This window comes from Amia ocellicauda, chromosome 14 (genome assembly GCF_036373705.1).
Source record: "Amia ocellicauda isolate fAmiCal2 chromosome 14, fAmiCal2.hap1, whole genome shotgun sequence".
NCBI classification, from domain to species: domain Eukaryota; kingdom Metazoa; phylum Chordata; class Actinopteri; order Amiiformes; family Amiidae; genus Amia; species Amia ocellicauda.
Genome location: NC_089863.1, coordinates 6351543 through 6370574, shown reverse-complemented (window position 1 = coordinate 6370574; position 19032 = coordinate 6351543). Strand labels below are relative to the sequence as shown.

The 19032-nt window shown below is 45.0% G+C and overlaps 1 protein-coding gene across 2 annotated transcripts in view; it reads left to right on the top strand.

Annotated features, from left to right (window-relative positions):
* The window catches only part of serpine1 (serpin peptidase inhibitor, clade E (nexin, plasminogen activator inhibitor type 1), member 1), a 31683-nt gene that overhangs the window by 8191 nt on the left and 4460 nt on the right, over positions 1-19032 (top strand). Inside the window, exons 1-2 of one of the 2 annotated variants that reach the window (XM_066722690.1) lie at positions 16596-16787; positions 18593-18831. In XM_066722690.1, coding sequence (XP_066578787.1) covers positions 16768-16787; positions 18593-18831 — 259 coding nt within the window. In that variant the 5' untranslated portion in view covers positions 16596-16767. Of the gene's footprint in view, positions 1-16595; positions 16788-18592; positions 18832-19032 lie in introns of those variants that run through there. The other variant, XM_066722691.1, reaches the window with a different exon arrangement.

The following is a 19032-nucleotide window of genomic DNA, read 5'->3' as shown; positions in this document are numbered from 1 at the left end:
AATTTCGTGAATTAATTATGTGTGGTGGTGAGGCCTGTTCGGTGAAAGTCATTGTGGACAGTGAGTCATTGTTCTGGGCCACCTCTGTTCGGGGAGGTGAATGGCAGCATCAGCAGCCTCATTACTAGAATCTTCCGTTCCTGCGGCACATTTTTCAACCTGAACAACTTGTATAGATCTCCCTGCTATTACAGTAACAGTAACCATAACATTGGAGTTTAACCCTGCTTGCATATTACAGTTTCTCTACATGTTGTCCTGGGTTTGTTGATGACTTCAAACGCCGTCCTGAGATTCATGCCCTTCGATGTTCAGACTCTCATTTCTCTTTCTCGTGCTTCTCGGCAGGGGTTCTTCTTGTAGGGTTTTATACCCCTGTTAAGCTTCCCTCTGTGTTTCTTTTTATGTGGATATGTTCTGAATTGGGGTTAAACACACAACAGTACAGAACTGGAACTGGAAAAGTTAAACTGAGTTACCAATTTTCCAGAAATGCAATTCTCAGTAGTACAGTTATAGGGGTTTTGTGTTTCTCTTCAGACATTTGTTCCATAGAGATGATAGTCTGACTTTTCCCTGTGTGATATTACAGATATCAGGATGGTGTTTTGATGATGTATATCTGTATAGACATTGCAAAATGGTCTTCGTAATTAGAAATTCAGCTTTGATGTTTGTTTATTCTGTTCCTAGGTATTTGTAAGTGGCTCTCCTATTAACCTTGAAATGCTTCAGAGACCTTGACGAACATTGTGTGTTGCCGCTTTCTCGCAGTGTTGATTTAAGCAAAATGGAATGCCTGGACACAGATGGGGGAAATTTTAAATGCACTGTGCTGGGTTTCGAACATCTCAGTCACCACCCTGAATTTGTTTCTCTTCCCAGTTGCTTGTTCCCAGCAGTGATGCGATGAGTTCTCTCTGTAAAATGACAGAGTGAAGAAGTTACATTGAGAGAGCAGCTGTCTGAGGTATTTGGTCGTGATTCAGAAATTGGTCTTTGTGTTTAGGTACACATTGCAAACTAGTGTCAAAACATTTTCCAATAACAATATGAAGTGACATTTGCATTTGAAAAAAAAAATGCATAGAGTGAAAATGTTAATGCAGTAAAGCACTCCGAGGTCATGTTGAGCCCAAAGGTAACCACTGTCACACTAGGGTACAACCAGACTTAAAACTGTGAAAAGTGTGCAAATCCAGTAATCAAGACTGGTAAGGAAGGTATAATCATCACTTGGCCTTCCTGTCAGCCCACTAGAGAGTTGAGTTTCTTCACAAGGCAGTAATCATTCTTGTCAGGCCGATTCAGAGGAAAAACCCCAGTGAATCAGCCTGTGAAAGTCCTGGAAACCGAGGTCAAGAACCCGTCCAGAAGTATGGTAGTGCAAGTACCACAGCTGGAAATCACTCTTCGTTCCTAATAAATAATTTGCCTTATGTAAAGTGGTGGTTATCAGATTTACACTGAAGAGGCCTTGATGAATAACTCAGTGGGCGATCAGTGTAGAAACTGGGAGACTGCAGCCATGACCGTGTTGGATTTAGGCGTTTAGAAACTTGCCTGGAGGAATGGGGGCTTCCGATTTGTTCAACTGGTAATTGGCTCTGCTTGGGGGCCAAGTTAGAACACTGGTTCTAATGTGGGCTGGATATTGCAAAAAGTGCTGTTTCCAGTCTGTACCCTGTACTATATAGTCCAGACAGTGCAGGCTCCAATCTGGGCCATATATTATAGTAAAAAAAAATAATAGAACTTGCACTCAGCTTCAAAACAATTACTGTAACATAAGGCTCATATTGTTTAACATTTTGGCCATTCAGCCTTAATCGGAACATCTTAAAATCTTATTTGTCTTTAATTGCTAGTATATTTCATTAGCTGTAGTTTTTTTTCTTTTCCTTTTCTGTTAATCTCTCTGTTAGTTTGCTCCATGGTAATGACCTGGTGATGGGTGTTTCTAGAACATACGTATGGGATTCCTCGTCTGCACTATTTGAATGGTTCAGTATTCTGCCTTGTGTTGTTCTGATGAAGGCCAACTGGCTGAAACGTTGACCAATAATATCAGTCTTATGTTCACTTACTAAAGCACCAAAACATATTCTAACAAATTTAAATTTTTGACTTATTTATCTTTTACTCAGCACCTCCCTTTTCGGTGTTCTTTTTACATTCTCCCTATACTATAGTCCACACAACGAGGGCTGTGTTACGGATGTCATAAGCGTGACCCCAATTCCTCAACGATCGCCAATTCCCAGAGGGGAGGTCCGGCAGTTGCCCTTCCAGACTACTAAAGCAAACGGCCCAGGAAGGGAGCGCTCAAAGCAGCACCTTGCCTCCACAGTTTGGGCAACACCCAGCTAATTTACACCACTGTCGATTATCGTTGGTTGCCCTCACACTCACTGCTTAAGGGATTGGCGGAAATGCTGACCGTCGGCACGGTACACAGTCATGACTACGTGCTAACGAGCAATCGGGAAGCCAGGCAGTGCAGTGGAAGGAAAATTCAACTTACCTTTAAAGACTTGGGCCTAATGTGCCCCTTGGAAGGTCCTTGACCACTCCCTGTCACGCGTTACATGCAGGAATAATAATTAAAGACAAAAGAAATGCTTCTTCATCTTTGCTGGGTCTATAATGAAGATGATGGTCATGATGATCACAATAATAATAAAGATAATTGTGTGTCTTCTATAATACCATGGTTTACACAGGCCTGCAGAGAGAGCAGTCCTGTGGAAAATGGGCTGTTAGGTGGGCTGACATGAACATGTGAAACATTGAGATGTGGTTGAGCGATGAAAGCTGCTGCAGGGCAGGGAGCCTCTGGGATCAGGGAGATGAGGTCACTGCAAAGCTTTCCTGGCAGTTATGTAAGAGGAGGGAGAAGGAGGGAGAGTGATGAAGAGAGCAGACGGGAGAGAAACTGAGATGCATTGAAGAACTGTGTGTGTGTGTGTGTGTGTGTATATGTGTGTATATATATATATATATATATATATATATATATATATATTATATATATATATATATATATATATATATATATTTCAAATTTCAAAAAATGTATGCACATCAGTGCAGACCAGGGGGTGGGAGTGGTTAGGTTGAGGGGGAGAAAGAGGGTGGGGGAGACCAGGGACAATGTAGCCTAGGGGGCAGATTTAAATGGTTTTTAATCCTTTTAGACTTGGAGAATCCTCTCATGCCTCCTCAGTTGGGGAATGACTCAGTAATGGGTAACCACAGGTCAAGGACAGGAAAATCTGACTAACCCGTCATAATAAATGTCAGGTTTGTTTAGTTTCACCCTTCAAAGTATTAGTGAGTGGGTGTATATGTATATGGTTATATTCCAAGGAATACTCGGGGATGTGATGGGAGACCTGTAATGTAGAAACACACTGAAAATGTTATCCACGTGTCTAGGATGGTGGGTCTTGGCACTGGTCCTGCCCACACAATAAATTAATTTACTAAGTCACACGCACATAATTTGAATGCCACAAATTTCCTAAATTAATTTAAGCATTTCTTTTCCTGGTATCAAATGCCAAAATAGAACTGTAAGGGAAAATGTATCCTGAATTCCACCCCTATGGGCGTACTTGAGACGGTATACTGTCTTCTTCACCTGTGTGCTGTCCCCCACTTTCTGCATCTTAATGCACAGCGTGGGATTCTCTCAGTCAGTTTACCACACGCATCATAACAATCGGCATCACATTCAGCCAATCAGAGCGCTGTATACGCGTGATGCCAGCACCATTCTGCTTTGAGTGGCCGTATCTCGGCAGTGGATTGAGCGAGAGCTGTGTTTAATGCATCGTTGTGCTGACACTCTCCTCTTTTTGACGACTGTTTGCACATGTAGGTCACTGTGCCTTTTTTTTTATTTTTTTTATTTTTTTTAATGTCCCGTGTCACGTATTGCGAGGATCATTAGGCAAGACGACGGTGGCGTAACTGGGTTGTGACTGCACTTGCAGTCATTCAATGGTATAGATCATAAATCGCCATTGACCCCAGCTCTACATCCAGTGACCTTTTGCACGCCCTGTGCAAAGGGGCATGCCTATGTGATCCACAGAGTGAGTTCTCTTAGTCGGCTGAACTGAACCCTCCGTGCTGGGGAGGCTAATATTAGCTGCTGTTATTACTCACAATGGAAAGGAGCCGTCACCATAGACACAACAGACATCGTTGCAAACAAATACTGCGGGAGTAGTGCCAGACTGAACATATACAGGAAACCCCTGTTGTGTAATCCACTCATTCAGAAGCCTCTTTGTAGAAACGTCTGGTTAAATAATATTATCTGCCCCCCCACCTTCTCCTAGAACTTTGTTTCAGAACTGCTAATAAACTGTGTGCTGTTGCCATAGCACTGGTGATCAGAGCAATTAGGTAAGTTTATTTTCTTCTTTTCTATCTTTCTTTATCCTGTGCCCTTTATTCTTTATCCCCCTTCCTTGCCCTACCCTTTCTCTGCTCCCCTTTTTTTTGCCCCCCGCCTCTCTCCTGCATTGGGACCATCCTGACACCCTTACCTCTCTCTCTTTCTACCCCCATCTTCTCTCTCCCCGCCCTTGTCCTTTTCGCTAATTGACTTAAATAAAGCTCAATACTCCTATCCAACTCAGATGACATATTGACCGCCACACACATACACAGACACACACACAGACGCACACCCGGGCTCTGTTTCTTATGTCGCCTGCAGGCAGACATTTACACAAATAACATTTATACAGAGTGCTACTGGAGGGCTGGGTTAAAACGTCCCTTCTGACTCAGCATAGCGAGAGAGAGAGAGAGAGCGAGAGCACATTTGCAAAACACCCTGTGAGTCACACAGCTGCAGGTCACTGAAGAAGCTGAGTGTGTGGAGAGCAGCATGGTTTACACAATGGGACAGACAGAGACGGAAATAGAGAGAGAGGTGGGGATCCAGACCATAGGTGACCCCAAGCTAATGTGATTAGTAATTATTCCCCATCAACTGCAAGTGTCTTTGTTCTGTTCTTTCTTTGTGTTAATTTCACGGGGACGATGTATAATGCCTTGATTTCCCCACATTATATTGGTATGTCAAACAAAGTACTGTAGAGCTAGGTTACCCCTAGATGTTGTGCCCCCCGCTTTTTTTTTCTCCTCTCCCTCTGCCCCAGCTGATTAGAAAGAGGGGTGGGCATAAAGGAGGAAGGGAAAGAGACAGACCTCAAATGATCCCTAGTGTTGTCTGTTAGGAACCTTTCCCCTCATTTAGCTGCTCTCTTGGGGGAGAGAGAGAAAGATGAGACAAGACAAGGAAAAGGAAGAGTATTAGGGAGGTGATGGAAAGAGTGTTGGAGGGGAGATGGATAAATCTGAAGTGATAATTGTATTGTTGGCAATCGTTCCCATCAGGCAGCTGTCATCTCTGCCCCATCGGAGAAATGACAGGAGGGGGCGGGGGGGGGGGTGTAAAAAAAAAAAAAAAAAGAAAAAGTTGTGAGATGAAGGGAACTCTGTAAGAACAAATGAAAGAAGGACACCTCTAAATTGGGGAACACGACTAAGAAAAAAGGACAAATTGAAAAAGAATTGAAGAAGGGGGAGGGCAGATGGAAAAATATGATGAAAGGACATGGAGGGCATGCCAAGAAAAGATAAGAGATTTGTGCTCGTGTCTGCTGGCACACAGGAGGGCAATAATACAGATTGGCAGGGTCAGGACTTGTGTGTAAGAGCTGGATGGGCTGGGAGCCAGAGGGATTGCATGTGGCACTGTGCATGGTGCTGTGCGTTACCATGTTTGAGTGTCAAAGCATAGACAAGGTAGGCTGGTTGGGGGGCCCTGACTGAACACAGAGTCCACAGCCTCACTCCGACAGACATCCACACACAGACACACACACAGACTGAGACAGATGCATTTGTAAACGCACCCAAGTGAGCAGACGGACACGCTCTTGCACACGTGCACAGAACAAGGTAACAAAGTGGTGTGACTGGGACCGAATAGTAACGTAAGGTCACAATTTTCTGCATTCTTTCCCTCTTTTCCATTCTTTTCCTTCTTCTTTTCTCTCCCTCTCATGTCAGAATGAGTATCCTCTGAGACACAGACTGCAACACAAGGTGTTATCTGTGGCCTGTCTGGGCACATATCACCATACAGTCACCCTTGCCCAGAAATCGGTGTTGAGTCTGACTGTGAGGCATTCAACGTGACAGGAAGTTAATTCCTTCTGTAGGATTGTGGCATTTTTTAAATTTCAATCATATCTTATTATCGCAGCCCTTTGTGTTGATTATGCCAATCAGGATGTGGATCTTGTTATTGCAGTTTTATCATGTTGCTGTTGCTCCTTCAGTCATATCAATCATTTGACCTGGCACACACTATTTTTGTAATCCTTTGTGATTGGTATTGCTTTTAGGTCACTTAACTAGTACTTATGCTCATGCACTTCTTGTACTGTTTATAGTTCTTTTGCAGTTGGACTAATCCTGTATGTTGCACTCACTATAACATAATGTTTTGGTGATGTGTTCATGGTTTCCCACTGGGTAAGGTCATCTGCTAAGAAATGTACTACTATTACTACAGGTGAGCTGTTTTCTAGTGCTGTGGTTGTGTATTGGTGGTAAGTCTACAAGCTGTAATGCAGAGAAGGGGCAGTCAGGTGTACGGTGAGGCGTGTGCACAGGGGTGGTTTGAAAATGTCCAGACATGGTGTAGCTCTGCAGTGTTATGGCAGTTTGGAAGAGCATGGTGACTCACCTAAAAGGCCTAGATCAAATAAAAAAAACTTTGGCCCCAGAGTTAAATGTAAATAACTTGTACCTGATCGTGTTTTGTTTACAAGTAGAAAGGGACTCCTGACAGATTTTAAACTACGGTAGGGTGACGGGTAAGTGCGTTTTCTTTTATTTTTCTTGGCAGACATCCTTATCCATCATTACATTATTTTTACATACAATCTAGGTAATCCAGGTACAGTACCTTGCTCAAGAGTACAACAGTAGCACCCCACACCTAGGGTTGAACCCATGACCCTCCACTCCTGACCCCTGACAAGAAGCCCATGTGGAGTGTGCCCCTGATATATTCTAGGGTAATTGCTTTCAGTGCTGCTCTTGGTGGCTCCTGTGTTTGTTTCTGTCCCAACCACATGCTCTGGTACAATATGTCCCATGCACTACACTACCCATCCACTTAATTTGACTGTCAGTTGTTCAGCTCACAAAAAGTGTGAAATTTGAAGGGCCTTTATCATTTATGTACCCACATGGAGGTTTATACTGATTTTTATAAGGTCTGATTGGCCAACTTATGACTCCAGATAAGAGTTAAGGGACGCGAGAGCTGAGCTGGGACACAAACCAGTAGGACAAGACGGGATCCCCAGGACCAGGGTAGAGAAACCGCTGCTCTGGACACTATTTGAGTCATTTAATTGGAGCTCTAGCCCTCGGTGTTTGCTGTCGACAGCAGCCAGTGTGTGTATGGTTTCCTGTTATTTCAGGCCTCGGTCTTGTATCACATCCTATGCAGAGACCTAAAAGTGTCCTTAGTGTTGTAGTCATTATTTTCCACTTCTGGCATGTGAAATTTCCCCCCTCCAAACAAAAAGCAATAATAAAAGAAACCAGTCGAATCTGCCATCCTTGTGTAAGACTGTTAAGGCCGGATGTTTTGAAATCCAGTGCTGATGGGAGATAAGGGGTTTGACCATGGGAGCAGAATAGCAGGAGAGCAAGGAGAGGACCCAACCACCTATTTTGCTTGCGGGGGGGGGGGCAGGAAATATTGTTTCCTTTGGTGTCTCCCTCATCACTGAATTCCCGCTCCCATATCTGTCACAATGCTCCCCCTCTATCCCCCAGTCAGTCAACACCGTTATCTTGCATACAGACAACACAGACAAGTGCATTGTTGGAAAATAACAGAATGATCCTTAATCAACAGGAAGCAGTGATTTGAGAGAGTGCCTGTGTATGCAGACGTTCATTTCTGGCTCCTGTGACCCCTTTCCAGACCCCCCCACCCCCCACACACAATTCTGTAATGCAAACGAGTCATCACACACACACACACACACACACACACACACACACACACACATACATACACATCAATGCACATATATAGCGATGCATTATTAGAAAATCTCAGCAGAGTACATTGTGTTTTTGTCAACAGGAAGACAGGATTTCTTGCAAGTGTCTGGGAATGTGTGCATTCGTTGGTGCATATTCATTGGGATGCCTCAATACAGCTCATCAGCTGACCTCCACAAGCACTCCCCTGACACACACACACTCGCACGCACACACTCACACAATGCCAAAAATATTAATCTGCTACCAATGATCATTTTGCAGAGCTAGCCTTGCCTCACACATCCAACCCTAAAAGTACAGAAACTCAGAAGCATGTTCCCAGCTAACCAAATGTTGCGGCAAACATTGTAGCACAGGGAAAGTTGCAAAGTTTAATCTGAAAGACTGCAAATGTAATGAACCGACTTCCCACTACTGGACATCCTGTGGAAAATCAAACCCTTCAGCTTTCGAACTCAACTACTCCACTATCCAAACGATGTTGTGGCAACATTGTAAAAATGTGATCTTGCCATCAGCACAGATTTGAAGAAGCCAGGGGATGTCAAAATGGGGCAGAATTTAACTAAAATAAACCCTTTGTAAAATTACATTCCGGAGAAACTCGAATCTGTACAAATGACGCAAACGGAGAATGGAAACTTGCAGAGAAAATTGTGCAGGGTATGGACTGAAGTTCCAGACAGACCTATGAGATGCTCCGACGGCGTCACCGCAGCATAATCGGAGGCCGTTATGGATGCTGTGTGCTCAGGGGTCACATGTCCTGTCATATTTCTTAGAATCGACATATGACTAACCTCGCACAACAGCGCCAGAAGGACTTGTGCCAGTTGGGTTTGCTGGTATTTTTCCATTCTGTCATGGTCACCTCTGTGCTTGTCTTGACTACAATTGGTGCACAAAAAAACACCTGACAAGACCAGCCTTTCTGGAGCGGATCCTATTAACTAAACCCCACGTTTAGCCGTGGTTATTGCACATCAATTAATTTAGTGAATCGGCATCTGTTTTTCTACTAGGCAAGCTTACAGTATGACACGCAGAGTTTGGGGATTTTAGCCCAATTACAAACAATCTCAATCAGGACCCTCTACCACCCCCATTTTTATAAATTGGTCAAAAGCGTTCCCATACTAAATGCTGGGGGGGCGGGGGGGGGGGGAGAAAGACCTTGGGAGTAAAAGGATTTTGGGGAAATGTCGTCAGAAGTTGTTTTGGAAATTGGGAAGGAGGGGTTGAGGATGAGGCTTTGTCTTGGGCCTGGTCTTGAGGACAGTCAGTCTAGTCACATTGTAAAGGTCACTCTCAAGCATTCGTCTCCAGGGCCTTGGAACAAATGAGCCTGATTGAGCTCTCCAGAAGGTTAATGGGATCAGAGCCGAGACGAGAGTGGCTCCGGGCAGACTGTGAAGGCCGCAGTTTGGCATACTTTCTGGTTTGCTCGGTTGGAGAATGTTCTTGCTGGCGTGGTCCAAGCGGTACAGCGCAGTGCAGTAGAGCGTGGTACACTACAGAGTCCAGTCCAGTTCTCATTGCTACAGTACAGTCAGCTCGTGTACTGGGAGTTCAGGATCACAGCTATGCGGGTCAGTGGTGTTGCTCGTCAAGTCAGAAGTATATCATCTCCAGTCGGGAACTTGGAGCCAGCTGCCAAATTAATTTTCAGCCCCTGAGTGAGATTCTGTAGTCTCTTACTCACTTACACACACGCACACACACAGCTGCCCCTGCTGGCCCGCTTGCTGTGACGCTATTGCAGGAATTGGGTGCAGTTTTTCTCCTTGAGCCCCCCACCTGGATAAAAGTCACACTAAACCAGTGATGCAGTTCACTAATTGAAAGGTCAGTAATCCCATGTTTTTGAACCTCATGTTTTAACATCCTGTTTATCAATTCTACACACACACTACATGTATCACATCACAGGCACCTTTCATTTTCAGGTTCGCTGCTTCAGTGACTGCACTGCAGCTCTCCACCTTGTTTGCTGTGCCCACACTGTGCTGTCTGCTTCACACTACAACAGTCTTCTGTGCTTCTTATGTTCGCAGCCTGGGAACATAGAGAAAGGGCCATACAGACAGTCTACAGATTTTTATCTTTTTTATTTAGTGTTTGGGGTGGGGAGAGAGAATCTGGAGTCTCCCCGTTCAACAGAAACTTGCCATTCCCACCACTTTCACAGCCAGCTACACAAAAGCATGTTAGCATCTACTTTTATTAGGAACCTGTCATGGGGAAGAAAATGAACTGAAAGCACTTAAACTACAGACATGTTTTTTTCTTCACACTGTTTATAATGAGAAGATTCTCTTAGTAGTGTTTTCTGTTTTTACCCCCCAAATATTGGCCCCAATATTTTTAGTTTTTACTCAAATTACTACCCAAACTCCCTCAATAGGCAGCTGATTGTATTTGAATAAACACCAACACAGCTGTCTGAGGTTCAAACTCAACGGTGCAGTGCTGGAACCAGTGAAGGGAGACTGACTTGTTTGGAAAAAGGTGGGCTTGGAAAACTACTTTCTTGGTGATGAAGAAAGAATTGTGTATATAAACGATCCAAAAGAGCGACAATCTGGACAGTAGATTCTTGTCCCAATTAGAGGACTGACGGCTGCACTTTATTTTGGATTTCGGCATTGTTGGAGATTTGTTTGTATGTAAAGTCCAAGTGCAACACACACATTTATCCTTTGTAAACTATGTACAGTAATAATGTGCCCCATTTTCCTCAAAGAAGAATTTCAGCCCCGATTTGTAAAAACAAATTATAATGACAAATGTTTTAAAACTCACCTTTTAACCCATTTGCATACTAGTAAGGTCTCCATTCAGTTACCCTGAACTGTAGAACTCTGCACCTCTGTACAGTCGCCTGTCACTCTATAATGCGGAATGATCACGGGAAGGTGTCGGGGGAGGCCGTAAGCACCAATCACAATATCAATAGCCAAGTGCATGTAATTAGTTGTAATATATTGATCTTTAGCCTCCTGAGGCAAACTCCAAATTGCAGAGGATTGGAGGATATTAGTCACTACAGGAGCGAGCTGGCGAGAGTGTGGATTCTGGTTTTATTGTCTCTGTGTCAGTCGCCACTTTGCCAAAAATGGTGAATGGGGAAGGAGCAGCATTCCTGAACACCACGATCACTCGCTGCAGCAACACTGCCAAAACACTGCAGGCTTAGACAAGAGAGGAGGGAGGGAGAGAAGGGGAGAGAGGCTGAAGGAAAGAAGTAGAGGGAGTGAGGGGGAGAAGGAAAGTGAAGGATATGGAGGGTCAGCAAGAGATGAAGGGAGACTGAGGGAGGGAGAGAGCGAGTGGGAGCTGGAGAGAAGGAAAACACTGTTGCCAGATCACAGGCTTTCTCTAGGGTTTAGAGGTTTAAAAACCTTTATATAGAGATGTGTTTTTATAAGGTTATTCTTTTATGGCAAATATGGATTTAATTAGGTTTTATTCAGTGTGATAGGGGAGAAAGCAAGAGCAAGCGGCAAGAGAGGGAGGGAGGGAGGGAGGAAGGGAGTGAGAGAGAGAGGGGAAGAGACCACTTCAGACAGGATCAAACCAAAACCATCTGGCTGCAGTGACTGAACACTCTGTTCTCGTTCTGCCCAAACAACGATGCGGTACCGCACCGGGGGGTATAGGGGCAATCAATCAGACACGCAATCGCTTCGGCAGACAGGTACACACCACTCCCAGCCACAGTCAAGTAGTTGTGTACACCGTGCATTTCAAAGCACAGGACAGGACAGTACGGTACTGTAGGCTGGTGTTCAACATGGCAAGGACACCACAACTCTGTCAGTGGGGCTGGGAGGGAGGGAGAGAAAGAGAGGAATTGATGGAACATTTAAAACTTTTAATAATGATAATCATGAAGCATTGAGCACCTTTCAAGAGGGTTGAAGGTGCCTCATAAAATATTTACAGTGGAAAAGTGGACTAAAACCCGTGTTGTTCTAACCAGTTAGTCTCCCATCACTGATTCCACCTCTGCCTGGGTGCGTTGGTACATGGGCATTTATTCCTATAGAGTCTCTGCCCATTTCCCCCCCTCCCCCCAGGTTTAATAACGTAAAATGGTCTTAATCTAGATTGGACAATTTCAAATAACCAAGACTTTGAGTTCAATGTGTCCAGGCCCATTGAGCAAGACAGGGTGAAGACAGGAAGGTAGGTCTCAAGTCTGAAGGACTTAAACAGTGGGCTCTCGGATTCTGAAGCAGTCGGTATTCCCGATTTGCTAGCGTAGCGATACTTGAGGGGCCAGCGATGACTGCGATGTTGCCGTGTTGTGTAAGCAGCGCCTCATCGCCATGCTGCAGCTCTTGAGCAACACAGGGGGCCACAGTCAGTGTGTCGGGCGGTTAGTGTGTCAGGTTATCAGGCAGGCAGCTTGTCAGTGTATCAGTCAGATGGTGAGTCAGAGAGTTGGCCAGAGTCAGGGTGTAACATTAAATGCGAGGGGGAGAGGTGCCGAGCTGCTGTCACAAACTCATCCACTGTACACACACACATTTCTGTACTACAGGGACCTCACTGCCGTGGTCTTGCACAGTTTATTCATGTTTCTACTCTTCCTCTGTTCTCACTTTCTTAATCCCTTGTTCTCTTCTCTGGTTTCTTGCTTTCTCAGTCCTTTCTCTCACGCTGTGTTCCTCTCTCCCATCAGTTTCAAGTTTCGCTCGCTTGTGCTCTTTCGCTTTCTCCCAGTCTTTGAAATGTGTATATTTTGTGACAAAGCATAAATCACCCTGGGTATGGGCAACTGCAAATGAATGAATGAATTAATTAATTCATTAATTATTCATTAATTAAGCTAATTTCTTAGCAGACACCCTTATCCAGGGTGACCAGGGTTCAGGCAGAGGTGGAACCAGTGACGGGTTTATGAACAGTCGCACACCCAACCAAACCTTAAATGAATTCGCTTCGTAACTGCTGTGTGTGATGCAAGCTGAGCCATTCACGTCAACCAATTCAAACCAGTTTATGGACAGTAGGAGCTTAGGTTCACAGTTGTGTTGATGTTATATCTGTATATCTCTGCTAGGGCAGAGGTTTAAAAGCACATCCCGAAACCTAAAAGTGTGGAGGACGAAGGGGGTGATGGGGGGAAGTGCTGAGGGCCTGGAAAGACTGGAAAAAGATACAGGGGCTCTGTGTGGAGACAGTCTGGGTGACGCACATTCGAGAGTTTTATGACTTGTGAATTGGTCAACAAGGAAGAGAGTATGTGTGTGTGTGTATGGGGGGGAGGAGGTGGATAAGATGGTGTGATGGCCACTATTACACAAGACTAACCCCTCCATCCCTGTGGCTCATCCTTATTTTACTAGTCACAGAAAGCCAGGCCTTTTATGCAGTCTGGTTTTCGGACCGTCAGTCTGTACAAAAGTGTACACCCCCCCATCCTTCTTTCTATTCCATCTAAATAACATTGTTTGAATACTTTTGACTGCACGTGTGAGTGAGAGTGAATAAAATATATAACGACTTTGTTCTGTACCTTTTGTCTCGGTTAAGGTCTGTTTAAAAGCAATTATTTATCTGTCTCTCTCTTTCAAACACTGTCAGCCTGTGCAAATTGCGTCAGACTTGAAAGTCGACCAATTAGACCCAATTACAGTGATAATGGATTCAATTACAACTTGAAACATGCAGGTGGAATGAAAAGCAGGAGACAACCTGTGGCTCTTTGAGGGCAGTAGTGTGTGTGCGTACATTTGCACGTGTGTGTTAATGTATTTTCCAGATTCACGCTGCTCTGTTGCTCAGTCATACGGGGGAATGCTGTGGTCTCTGGCACGCTGACTACTCATGACTTTTACTAATGAGGAATGCAGGGACCCAGAGGGGGGGGAGAGCAGACCCTAGAAAGAGAATTGGGGAGAGAGAGAGAGGATAGAGGAAATTATGTAGGGGAGGGGAGTGGGGGGGTTCCTTGGGGGAGTTGCTCCTGTTCTGAACCTCCTGTAGGGTCCAATACAACACGCACTGTAACAAGTCAGATTTATAATTTCAAATCCCTCTGTCTAACCTTTCTCTCTCCCTCTCCCTTTTTCCTTTGTTTTTTTTCTGTCCTTTACAGGCTAATCCAGCCACACTGAAAACCACAGAGCACTGTACTGTCATTGTAATACTATTTTGTATGTATACTGTAATACTTACTCTGTACTGTGCTACACAGTACTACACTACAGTAAAACACTACTGTGTCATACTATACTTGCATGTACTGAACAGCACTGCACCATGTGGAGGTATGGCACAGTATTCCTCTGACTGTCTGTCGAAACACATTTGGCTCATCTCTCAGGCTGAGACTGGCCCTGCGCTGCACGCTCCTGCACCCTGTCAACTACTTTTAGATGAACAGCTGTCTGGGTATGCGCTACCGTCCCGGAGCGCTCCGTGACAATTCTGTGGAACTGTGGGCAGGGACGCCCTTAGCCCCACACCGGCTGCTTCATGTGGAAACGCAGATTGTTTGTGTAGGGGTGTGTGTTTGGGTTGGGGGGGTGACTGTCTTACATAAGCTCAAAAACTTTTAATTGTGTTTAACATCAAAAGGAACCACACACCCCACTGCAGGCTTCCACGCCCTGGCACATCCACCTTTTTTAGCGCTGCCACGGCAACAGGACGAGGTTAGGGCAGAGGGAGCGCGTGCATTCCTCCTCTCTTGTCCCGGCCTGTGATTTGTTGTGTAACTGTTCAAAATTTGCATCCTCAGCCAGGGGCCCTGTGTTCCGCTCATTCATAGGCTGTGTACCCCCACACCCCCATGTCTCATTGGGCCCATCCGTGCCATGCCGTCCATTGCTGGCTGGTCTGCTTCCTCCTCCCAACTGATTGATCATAATAATGCGCCAACCCAGGCGCTGCAATTCCTGGTGACTTCATTCTCTTCCAGTAAATTCTAATCGGTTAAGAATGGGAGACCGGAATGTAGATCAGGAGGCATCTGATTTTACCTGATTTAACCCCATTTTGTGTATTCCTGCTTAAACCCCTTAACACCCCCCCCCCCCCCCCCCCACCACCCTCCATACTCCCTGAATGGCCAACAGACCGTTAATGAGCCTGAGGAGAATTATAATGTGAATCGTGAGGAAGACAGCCAAAGCTCTTGTAGTGTAAAGATCTAGATAGTTTCTCATCCTAACGACAAATTGACTCCTAGTTATGATCTTAATGTTTATCATGTTAATCTCAATCCATCCATTTGTTTTGAATCACCGCTTCACCTGGGACAGTGGAGCCCGGCCATCAGGGTCTTGATCGCAATGTTTATCATTAAGGGGAAACAGGTACTCACTGGGCTTTGCACTCCGGACTCTGCGTGTCCTACGGTACAGAGACAAGGCTCCCTCTTGTGGCAGTGTCTCCTATAGACATCCTTGGCTGTGCAGAGGGGCAGGCTGACCAGCCCTGGTCACTTCTGAACAGGCAGCATGGATGATGTTTTATTGTGCGAGTTGACCAACACAATAAGGTGTTGTGGTCATTTCGTGGTTTCCATAATCGTGGTTTCAGGCCGAATACTAGAGTATATTTTAAAGTATAGTTTAGTATCTTAAGAATAAAGCCTTTATAGGTAATCATTTTAGTACTTTTTCCAATCTCTTATTCTCCAAAACTGAAGCATCTAGTGCGGCAGCATAATCCTGTCTTTGTGTGTGGTGTTGAGTAAAACAGTGTACAGTATAATTTAGTATTGTATCTTTTGGTATAGTACAGTTTAGCCTGGTAACCTACAATACAGTACAATGGATAATATAGTATGGCCTGGTTCAGAGTCCTGAACTAAATTCTGTAGATACAGTACCTCTGGGATGCACTGGAATGGAGAATAACGAATTGAGAGAGGAGGGGGGGTCAGTTAGAAGAACACACTTTGTTATTAAAGTGGGGGGCACGGATGTCCTATGGCTGTGAAAACCAAAAGCCCTAAAACCAAGAGTTGTTCGATGAGAATGACATGCAAGTACGATCTGCTGTGCGTGCGGTACTGTGTGTGCTCTGTCTTCTGGCTTGTTTGAATGTGAAGAGTGAACTTGCATTTTAGGCTGTGGTTGTGGTGGGGTGGTGGAGGGGAGGAGGGGAGAGGGAAGGAATGAGAACTGGAGAGAGAGTGAGCGAGAGATGTAAACTTTGTGCTGGTCTGTGAAGTTGTGTTATCCTGTAAACAGTGACTGCACATGGGTTGCCTTGAAGAAACTGCGTGCTTGGAATTCCTGTACAGTAAACCCCAGTCTGGGGGAGAGGAGGGGTTGGCTGACAGGGGGGCTAATGTGCAGACAGCCAAGATGACTTCATGCTAACTAATAACTTCCGCCACTATGTGTGTGAGTGAGGAAGGGGGAGGGGGGGACTGTGTGTGAAGGGTGGTGGTGATTGGAGTTGGGGGGGGGGAGTTTACTCTATATATAGGCAACACAGACTACACAGAAACACTGTCAATAGTCTGAGAGCAACAGAGAGGAGGTCTGAGGTCTGAGATCAGAACGAGGTTCAGACACACAGGACGGGACGGAACTCGCAAGCCAGCTGCACACATCTGGAGCTAGAGCGGCACAGCTGTACTCTGAGAAATAAATAAACAAAGAAGAAAAGTTTCTTGAGAAAATGTTTTGGCAAAAGATCAGGTAAGGAGAAGCCCTTCTGAACAGGAGATGCTTTTATACAGATTGAATGTATAGCTGTGCGTCTGTGTTTTAAAGCAGGGCTACTGAGATTTGCAAACCAGGGAATTATAAACCATAATTAATGATTTATTTGTTTTTGAGTTGGTTAATATACCAAGAGACTTCACCAGTCATATAGAATTAATTGTGTAAACCTGTAGGTGTGACTTCAACTACAGAAGTGCAATACATCACCTTAAAGAGCAGGAGTAGTAGTCTTAATGTTTGTAGGCATAGAACTTAGTAGTAGTACTAGAGGGCCTAATGCAATATAGTACAGTAGGGGCTGTGTAGTTTTAGTATTGTAGTCCATCAAACTGTAACTGTAATTACCTTATTGTTAAAGTAATTGTAGAGTTCCTGTTTTGTCCTTTTGCTGTATGTCATTGGACTACATGGTTGCCTTTGGTTTAATCCACCTCTGTTTTAACACGTTGTGCCCATTTGCGGTGGCTTCTTAATCCAACTGCAGAGGAAGCTCACAAATAGTTAGCTGGAGTTATTTAGAATGAAGGGGGGGCAGTCTTGTTGGTGTAGTTCATTGACCGACGCTTTACCGGAGTGCTCTGAAAACTGTCCCTTTACTACACTGTATTGGGCTATGCTGTTCTCTACCATATTGGCCTGTACTGTGCAGCTGTATGGTAAACTGTTCTACTTAGGTGTTTATTATCTGACTACTGGGCTGAATCCATACAGGTGTGTTGTGTGATCCTATTGCAAGACAGAAGTGTGCTACACTGGTCTGTATTGAATCGGAGTGTATAATTTACTATACTTTACCACACTATGGTGAAGTGATTGGTAGTATACTAAACTGCACATTGCCGTACTATATACCATGCTGTTCTTGCCTGCACTGTGCTATACTGTGCTGTAAGGAGCTGAATTATACGACACTGCACTGCCCTGCCTTGCCCTTAGGTACACAGTTTTGAATAGCATTTTTCAGACAGGAGTCCATGCCCCTGTAATTTAGTGGTTACAGGAGTGACGCAGTCAGCGCTGATAACAGTGTGACTAAGAGTTCGGGAAGGAGCCTGGAGGACTAAAAACTCACTCTGCACATTTATAATGTCTTGGTTTGAAATGCTACTCGGTAGAAAGTCAAATTCCATGATTTTGCATGGTATTATATTAAAGTATAATTTTTTCATTGAACTTCACATGCTTTCTTGTGCTGGTGCCACTACCGTGTCTGTGAAGGAACTGTTCACAGTTCTCGGGCATGTTCTCTGCTTTGTGAAGCCCCGTAATCAATGTCCGAGGCACGGCCTGTAACGTGTCCATGCAGACGCCGTTATTGTGCCATAAAAAACAACAACATCAAGGTAGACTTCAGAGTTGAGCGATAAAGGTGTTGGGCAGGGCCATGCTGCACTGTAACTCGTTCAAGAGGCACAGACGAGACCGGGGTGTTCATTTCAACCTGGGCGCCTCGGTTTGTAAAGAGGAGGACGTATCAAATTGCGTTTTGATGCAGAGGACTAAGAGTCTTGTGAACTGGTACTTCTAGTAAATTGACAACAAGGTGTGTACTCACTTGCTTTTTAGGGGGAACTGAAATGGTTTGAATAGTTATTTTAAATTGGTCCAGAAGACTATAGCTTCCATGCAGTGCAGCAGAGCAAAGATGTCCAGTCCAGTCCAATCCAGTCCAGTCCAGTCCAGTCCACTACAGCACTCCTACGCTGCTGTGCTGTACAGTGGGAATCATTTCAAAGGCTTTTTGTGATGTTAACCGGCATGGGGTCTTTGTGTTCCAGGATGCATGCAGCAGTGCTTCTGATTTGCCTGGCTGGGGCAGCCTTAGCAGGGTCGGTGCAGGAGCGGCAGGTGGATTTCGGGCTGCGTGTCTTCCGGGAGGTGGCGCGCTCGGCCCCAGAGGAGGGCAACCTGGTATTCTCCCCCTACGGCGTGGCGGTGGTGATGGGCATGGTGCAGCTTGGTGCGGCCGGCAGCACCCTCAAACAGCTGAACGCACAGATGGGCTACTCCCTGCAAGGTGAGGGCAGACTGGTACTGACACACTTCTGAATCGCACAGTGACTGGCACACCGTGTAGCACACTTTGAACGGCACACTTGACAGGCTGCCTGCCAAACTGGCTGAACCGCTGAATTAAATATACCCTGATTGACTGATAACTCACCGATAACATGGGCACACCCACAACACAAACTCACCTGTAACAACTTAATTGAAT